At 42.8% G+C, this 8,170-nt stretch overlaps 1 protein-coding gene across 1 annotated transcript; it reads left to right on the top strand.

Annotated features, from left to right (window-relative positions):
- Nucleotides 1-306: 306 nt before the first annotated feature.
- On the top strand, nucleotides 307-3,586 carry LOC306941098 (uncharacterized protein; the record flags this gene model as incomplete). The annotated part of the gene is made up of 3 exons (XM_079526404.1): nucleotides 307-511; nucleotides 1,995-2,192; nucleotides 3,336-3,586. 3 exons carry the CDS (start codon nucleotides 307-309, stop codon nucleotides 3,584-3,586), a joined length of 654 nt encoding a protein of 217 aa, XP_079382530.1.
- Between the last annotated feature and the right edge of the window lie 4,584 nt (nucleotides 3,587-8,170).

The raw sequence follows: 8,170 nt of genomic DNA, 5'->3' as shown, positions 1-8,170 counted from the left end.
ACACATGGAATTCAATGGCCCAAAGTGTCACCATGCAACCCCTTGCAACCGTTTGGACCCAAGGAGTTGCATGGTGACCCTTTGGTGTGGTTAGGGCTTTAGTGTTCAAAAACACAATTCAATTGTTAATCGCAATTATTTGTTTGACAATTTATCATCATGTAAAATGTCATAATTGTGACAGCCCTATGTACTCAAATTCTACTATAGTTACTTAGTTTATCTCGGTCATGGTTTCTCTCTCTCTCTCTCTCTCTCTCTCTCTCTTTCGTCTTCTCAGGAGGGGCGGCCGTCATCCTGGTAGTGATGCATCACACGCACAACGTCGATTACATCGCGGCGTCGCTGGGCGCCGACCGCCGCTGGGACTTTGTCAACGTACTCTACCACGAGACCGTGCCCGGCCTGCTGACGTGCGCATCTAATGTGCAGGCGGTGGCAAAGCTGCACTGCATGTTGCTGAAGCACAGCAGTGTTGTGAGCCCTGTTGTGAGCCCCGTTGCTGTCACGAGTGAGTTTGAAATACAGTGGCCCTCTCCATCATCAAAGTTGCCCACCCCTGCCCTATCCAATGTTTTGTTTTGTAGCCTACTGCTGATGTTGGCAAAAATGGCAATAATAGCACAGTAATGATGATAATAATCTAATATGATGTGTGTAGTTCTTTATAGACCTAGCCTCTTCATTTCTTATCTGAAAGTGCACCAGATTGAAGCATTTATCGAAAATTAAAAAAAAATCTGGAGCCCAGGGGGGCACGCCCACCGGACCCCCCCTGGCGGTGCAGCGCTATCATTATAATCTTGCGTAGGACTACCTGAGTCCTAGAACTGCCACTGCCTGCTTGATTTAACAATGCAATATGATGTTTTTTTGCCCCCTCAAAAATCTCAATTGACCCCTCAGTCATTTCATCCTGCAGCCGGCCCTGTCTACAGACTACAGTAAAAGTACAAAACACCATAGACCCGCCCTACCCGTGTTAGCTTCGTGGCAGGCATATCATTTTACTGAGGTTAAGGCTGGGGTTAAGGTTAGGTTGAGGCATAGTTAGTTTTACTGAGGTTATCTGACTGTTTTTTGAATTGTACTGTAACATATATATTTTTCAATGTAGGAAAAGGAAAATAAACCCCTGATATTTACTTCCATAACAATTGGTCTGCGACCCAAAGATGGGTCTCTCTCTGCCCAGTGTTTGTACAGTACACTCATAGAGTTACTGTAAACTTCTGGGAGTGCAGGAGGCCTAAGGTCTGGTCAGTGTGTTTGATCTGTGACTCCCACAGGCAAATTACCCTCCTCACCAAAACTAGGATTTTGGAGGCAAATGATTAGGCAATTCTTTTTTTTTGCATTTAATTTTTTTCTTGATCGGTGTAATGATAGTGTTGATAGCTAGGAGCAGTTGAAATGTATTTCTTATACATTTTGGGCCCGGCCCATAAACGTTTGGTCGATTGGGGTCAGAATTTGATGTGACTATGTCATGTTATTTTGAAGACTTTTATTCATGAAGCAAAAGTCTTATTTTCTATTTGAAAGGTTAGCATCATTAATTGATATCGATATTTTAGTATGATTGAATGTAATTTTGCCTTTAGAATTTCACCCATTTATGCAACGAAATGTTACATTACTTTTGTCATCCCGACCCGCAAGTTTGAGTGTTGATTTGTGTGCCCCGGTCGAGCGTCAGTTCCACGGTCAAGGTAAGGTAATTTGCAATGAATGGCCCCTACACACTGTAGGAGTTTTAAAGTAGATTTACACGCTCAACACGCGTCGCTTCGCGCCACGTTTTCGAGCTTTCCGATCTCCTACTTTTTATGCTTTTGTGTGACGTGTAGTGTGATCAAGAAGGGCCTAAATTTGCGAAAAAACTAAAAGTTTGAATACAGAGTTAAGAAATGTCTGCTTGACAGCGATGAAATGTACGGTAGGTTTGGTACTACCTCCAAATGTGTCTCCCTGAAACAGTGTTCCATTTTCAGGAAGCGTCGCAGTGAGGATCAAAGTGATGGATATAGGCGAAACCTTAGACTGTCACAACACTCTGTTGGAACGCTTGTGGCAGCTGGGTGGACTTCACGTAGCCAAGACCGACGGCCCGAAGGTCGTCCTCTTCTTCTGCCCGTTGAAGACGCGCCACATGACAGACATTGAGGCAGTAATAAAAGACGTCGTCCCAGGTAATAGCATATACACTTTGTTTTCAGTTTTGTTTTATTTTGTTTTAATCCGTCCAATTAGTTTTACGGAATTATTTAATTTCACTCGCCATCTGTCTGTTGCATTCTCCTTCTGCACAGCGAGATTCAGAGTTAATTCAACATATCTCGTTATCACATAAGCATGTGTGTATGAATTCATGCGAGTCAAGAAACTCAACCCATTGGCTTCATGGATGCAAAATTATGGATTCCACCAAGGTTATAAGAAGACCCACCCTACCTGATTGGCTTCCTGGCAGGCAAAGTTTTACTCATTTAAGGTTAAGGTTAGGCATAGTTTTACTGAGGTTATGGTTAAGGTTAGGTGGAGGCATACAGTAGTTACTGAGGTTAGGGTTGTAAAAGTATAAGTACTTGCATTGACTCTGTATCTGTAATTCTTTGTGCATATTCCACATAACTTGATGGCAAAAAAATAAAAAAAAGATACAGAAAGGTTAGTGTTTTGTTCCATCCATACAATAAATCCATTTCTAGAGAGCGAGTGGAATGGAATTACGGACATCACATAAAAACCCGGCATAACCTAAAGCCCAAACCACACCAGTGGGTCGTTTTTCTTTGTGTGCTCTGTGCTGCTTCAATTCATTATCTGTTCACCTCTGCCCTAGTACACTACTGCAGCTAATCTAGTGTTGCCAGATTTTGCTGTGACTAGGCTATGTTTTACCATTAACATTTTGTCTTAAGCCCTAACCACACCAAAGGGTCGAGACGGTTTTAGCGTTGTCCCTGTGGTGTGATATGTCCTGTTGCACGTTGACGCACGTCGTCCCATGTTGTCCCACGTTGTCCCAAGTGATTCAACACATGGAATTCAATGGCCCAAACCGCACCAAAGTGTCACCATGCAACCCCTTGCAACCGTTTGGACCCAAGGAGTTGCATGGTGACCCTTTGGTGTGGTTAGGGCTTTAGTGTTCAAAAACACAATTAAATCGTTAATCGCAATTATTTGTTTGACAATTTATCATCATGTAAAATGTCAATTGTGACAGCCCTATGTACTCAAATTCTAGTTACTTAGTTTATCTCGGTCATGGTTTATCTCTCTCTCTCTCTCTCTCTTTCTCTCTCTCTCTCTCTCTTTTGTCTTCTCAGGAGGGGCGGCCGTCATCCTGGTAGTGATGCATCACACGCAGGACGTCAATTACCCGAACATCGTGCAGTCCCTGGGCACAGTGGGCAGCGACCGCGGCTGGGACTTTGTCAACGTGCTCTACCACGAGACCGTGCCCGGTCTGCTGACGTGCGCGTTTAACGAGCAGGCGGTGGCACAGCTGCACGGCATGTTGCTGAAGCACAGCAGTGTTGTGAGCCCCGTTGCTGCTGCCCAGTGTGTATTATGTTAGCTATGGTGGAGGTAGCTCTGGTAAAACCAAAGGCGGCAGTTGGTGGCGTTTATAAAACTTGTTCTGTTTTGTGTGTGTCTTTGGAGTTAACATTACTCTAATAGACGCCCATGTGTGGTTAAAATATTATATTTCTTCCCTGCATATTTTTGGTTTCTTCTTGAAAGCTGAAAGCCTTTGAGTCAAAAGGCCCAATCGAAAATACACCAATTTAGTGACACACTAAAATCCTCGCCTCCCCTAACCCCTCCTCCATTATTAAACGGTGCATTTGGTAAACGGTAAACATTTTATATAGTGCCTTTATCCAAGGCGCTTTACATAGATTGTGTATTACATTCTCTCACACACACACACACACACACACACACACACACACACACACACACACACACACACACACACACACACACACACACACACACACACACACACACACACACACACACGGGAAACCATGCAAGGCACCAACCTGCACATCGGGAGCAATTAGGGGTTCGGTGTCTTGCTCAAGGACACTTTGACACTAACTCTGGGGGAGCTGGCAACCTTGCAACTTTGCTGATACCATCCGGCCGCTCTACCCCTGAGCCACCACCGCCAAATAGCTGATCTAAAAACGTCACTTGGATAGTATCAGGCCTAACAAAAATAGTTTGGTTTCCGATTGGCTGTCATTTTTGGGCTGAGTGGGTAGGGAATCCTTCGTGGGAAGGATGGGTAGCAAGGAATTTATTGTATTGTGTGTGTGTGGGGGGGGGGGGGGGGGCAACAAACTATTAGTATACGAGAAAACAGCTCAATGAACAGAACAGAAATGGCTCAACTAAACAAAAACAATAAACTTAAACTAAACTAAACTAAACAAAACAAAACAGCAGTGGTGTCAATCTAAAGGAGTGGAGAACAATCATTTAGTACTTTTATACAAACAAAATAAATCATTAGCCAACAATTGATCCTGTATATACCTTGAATGTCTGTGTTCTCACACGATATCCTCTCGATACATTGTTCGTCACTCAGGACACCAAAACACTGTACTCGACCTGGCTGGTAGTGACAAAAACAATAAATTACAATACAATCATACTCATTAGAGAACAGCGGATGAGCTTTTTTGTCACCCGAATCCGCATGTGCATAATTATAATCCGCCCGTTATCCGACCGCAATTTATTAATTAATCCAATTTATTAATCCGCACCACCCGCAATCCGCTGCGCAGGGAAGCGCCCAGTGTATACAGTATAGCCAATCTACAAGCTCACAACGCGACGCTGCGACGCGTTGTGAGCTTGTAGATCGGCTATTTATACTACTTGTACAAACAATGTCACTCACCACTCTCTCGACAGTTCACCAATGTTACGTAGTGGTTGTATATATCCATTTCCATGGTAACACGCCGTCCACGTTTTCGCGACGTATTTTCATACAGCATATCCAGCGGTCATCGGCGGCAGGGTAAAGAACTTAATCACTCCCAGTCCCACGCCGAACGTATATTCCTCCCTTCTGTTTTACTTAGTTTTAAGTTTCTCTCAGACTCACTAGCTGCCTGTTAGCAACTTTAGCGTAGCTGCCTGTAGGAGACCACTGTGTTGTTGTTGTGCAACAGGACCCAACTTCATAGGCGGCTAATTTGTGCCAGATCATGGAAAATGATTAAATTAAAATACTACTACCAACGCACGCACGCCGAGATTGTTTGCGTTTTAAAAGCTATAATAAGCATATTTATATACTTTATTATGCCATTACTTTATTTCCCGCATTATTTCACCCGCGGTTTATCCTATATTAATTTATAATAATATGAATTGACCCTAATCCACCCTAAACTGCGGTTCACCCGCGGCAACCGCGGCTAAATCCGCCACCCGCTGGTCTCTATGGCATAAGTTTTAAGAGTAGAGCTTAAAACACACCACAACTGGACCAGTGACAATAGGGAATATTTTTTCCTTGAAAACAATGTGTCTGAACTGAAAATTCTTATATATTTTTAAAACCTTAACTAGTAACTAGTTAGTAACTAGTTACTTTTATAATTTAGTAACTAGTAAAGTAATTAGTCACTTTTTCAGACTAGTAACTATAACTAACTAATTACTTTTTAAAAGTAACTTGAACAACACTGGACATGTCGTACTACAAGTGACAAATATAACCATCTTGTACATACACGAGGAGTGGCAAAGCCTGTGTAGCACCCAGCCAAGACCCGGCCTGCAACAGGTGAGATATGTTTGTGAGAATAGTAAGTAGTCTAATTCACAACTAAAATGTTGAATAACAATATAAGGAGACAGACTCTCCTTTACACATTTTTTATTTTACATAAGCAGACATGCAGGCAACACTGATTGTCCTCTTTGAGGACACTAACACCTGTATTATGATATGCCACTTTTGATCACCCAGGATGTAAATGGTGACCGGCCCATCCCATTGAAATGCAAAGTCTGACCAGGTATATGAAGACAGACAGTGTAGAACCAGACCACTGTCTTCAGGGTACTAAAATGAAATAAATGTAACAATTGAATGTACAGTACACTGCAACTTAATTATTACAGTATTTTAACCACAGGGCAACATAATACACATTGTAGCCTATATACAAAGTATTCATTAAGACTGTTCTTCATAATTTGTACAGGTCATGTTCTACTCGCCCAAAGGTCATGCCCACTTGCCCGAAAAGTAAGTTGTCCTTTATAAAATTATAGATAAAATGTAATTACCGGTACTGTTCAATTTAACAATAGGCCTATATATATATATATATATATATATATTTTTTTTTTTTGGCAGCCGGAATGTAGACGGCACCCGGGAGCAGTATGGGTTGGCGCCCCAGCTTGTGTCTTCCGTGAGGAAGAAGCCCAACAAACCCACGGTGAGGCCTTTAGGAGGGCCATTCAAGCCTCAAGCGGAGCCTGCGGCACCACCAAGGGCAAGGTGGAGCCTGCAGAACCATTGCGGCTCGAGAATCCACCATTCCTGAATAAAGTGCCTGGTGCTGGGAGTCTGGTGCAACGCACAGGGCCTGACCTGGTGAGAGCAGGAGCGGACCTGGTGAGACGTAGGAGGGGCCCGGACAGGAGTCAACCCACAGAGCCTAGTCCTTCCACGCGCCAGAATGGTACCTCCCAGTCCCGGCAGAGTAGTTCAGGAGGACCGGATTGTGTGGCCCTGGTTTTTCCCTAATGGGACTGATCGAGGGTAGCTACTGGGACGTAAGTCGGGACTTGATCACCCCAGCTGGGTCACCTGAGTGAGGGGTATGATGTTGGGAGACCCGAAACCCAGATGACCTTGGGATACATCACTGAGGATACGTCCCAGGTGCATCCAATGCGATGTATTTTTGTTTTTTTTGTTTTGTTTTTTGTTCTAACTTTCTGGGGCTGTGCGATAAATGTCATACCTAAAATTGTATGCCAAATAGCTATGGGTTCACACAGGTAAACATTGCTCTTATTTTACATTCCACAGACCAGAAGACAGAGCGCTGAGCTGGTGTTTAGACAGATATCTGGTGTTGTTTATAGACGGTGATGGAGATAGCCTCTTGATAACAACAAACAAATAGTGCAGTGAGATCATTTAAAATACCTTCATGGAGCACGCTATCTCTGCGCATCCTTTAATTGGTGAAGTTAAGAGCGGACAAAAGTATTAAGGTTAACATGTATTTAATCAAATAGAGGGTATGCGTGTGACATCATCATCAAACTCGGAAGTTATGCAGGAATGCCTAATGAGTGTCAAAAAACTACTTTCTGGCCTTGACAGCCCATACACCAAACGGAAAAGTCCTATCTGATTGCATTAAACAATGTTAAACTCACTTTTCCTGTTGCTTTGCCACTCGATTTGCCACTCAATGTGCCATTCACTTTAAGCATGCGCATACTCTCTATTGCAGAAAGTTAAACAGTATTACAGATTGAATAATAGAATGAAAATAAAATGAATTACAGAGATCTCTGCTCATCAAAACTTCTTTCCCTTTCAGTACGGACAATCACCAAATGCCAGGGCGAAAAGTCTGCGCACTGGTCAACACTATCCCTTGCCCATTTATACTTGTTAACAATGCAATGGTGGATTCCGACGAGTCATCAATTCTGTATGTTCCCTTTTTCAGAAACTTCTGCTTTTCCTCAGGGTTATTTTATGGTAATTTCAGTCATATTCAACCTAAAGAGAAAGAAAACATACAACCTATAGAAAATATAGAACTAGAACTGAGGAGAAACTTAAACACTGAAGCCGTACTTCCATTTCTCAATACTTCCTGAGCATCAACTTGTGATTATTGTCTGGTGCTGACAATATGGGGCTTTTTGTTCTGTGTGGGGAGACATTGTTACAAAATTGTACACGTTTTTCTGTGGCGCTCCTAGCAGCCAACAGTATTGTCTGGCGTTATTGTCTGGCTTTCCTAATAATCACCTTTCCAATATTGTTAATATCCCTAGAATGTCTGTGATCTCACATTTCATGTATTCCAAATATACACAGCCATAGATCTGTCCTATCCACGTGTACGGTTAGCAGACTGACCACATC

This window comes from Electrona antarctica (genome assembly GCF_951216825.1).
Source record: "Electrona antarctica genome assembly, chromosome: 17".
NCBI classification, from domain to species: Eukaryota; Metazoa; Chordata; class Actinopteri; order Myctophiformes; family Myctophidae; genus Electrona; species Electrona antarctica.
This window is presented reverse-complemented; position numbering and strand designations above follow the sequence as displayed.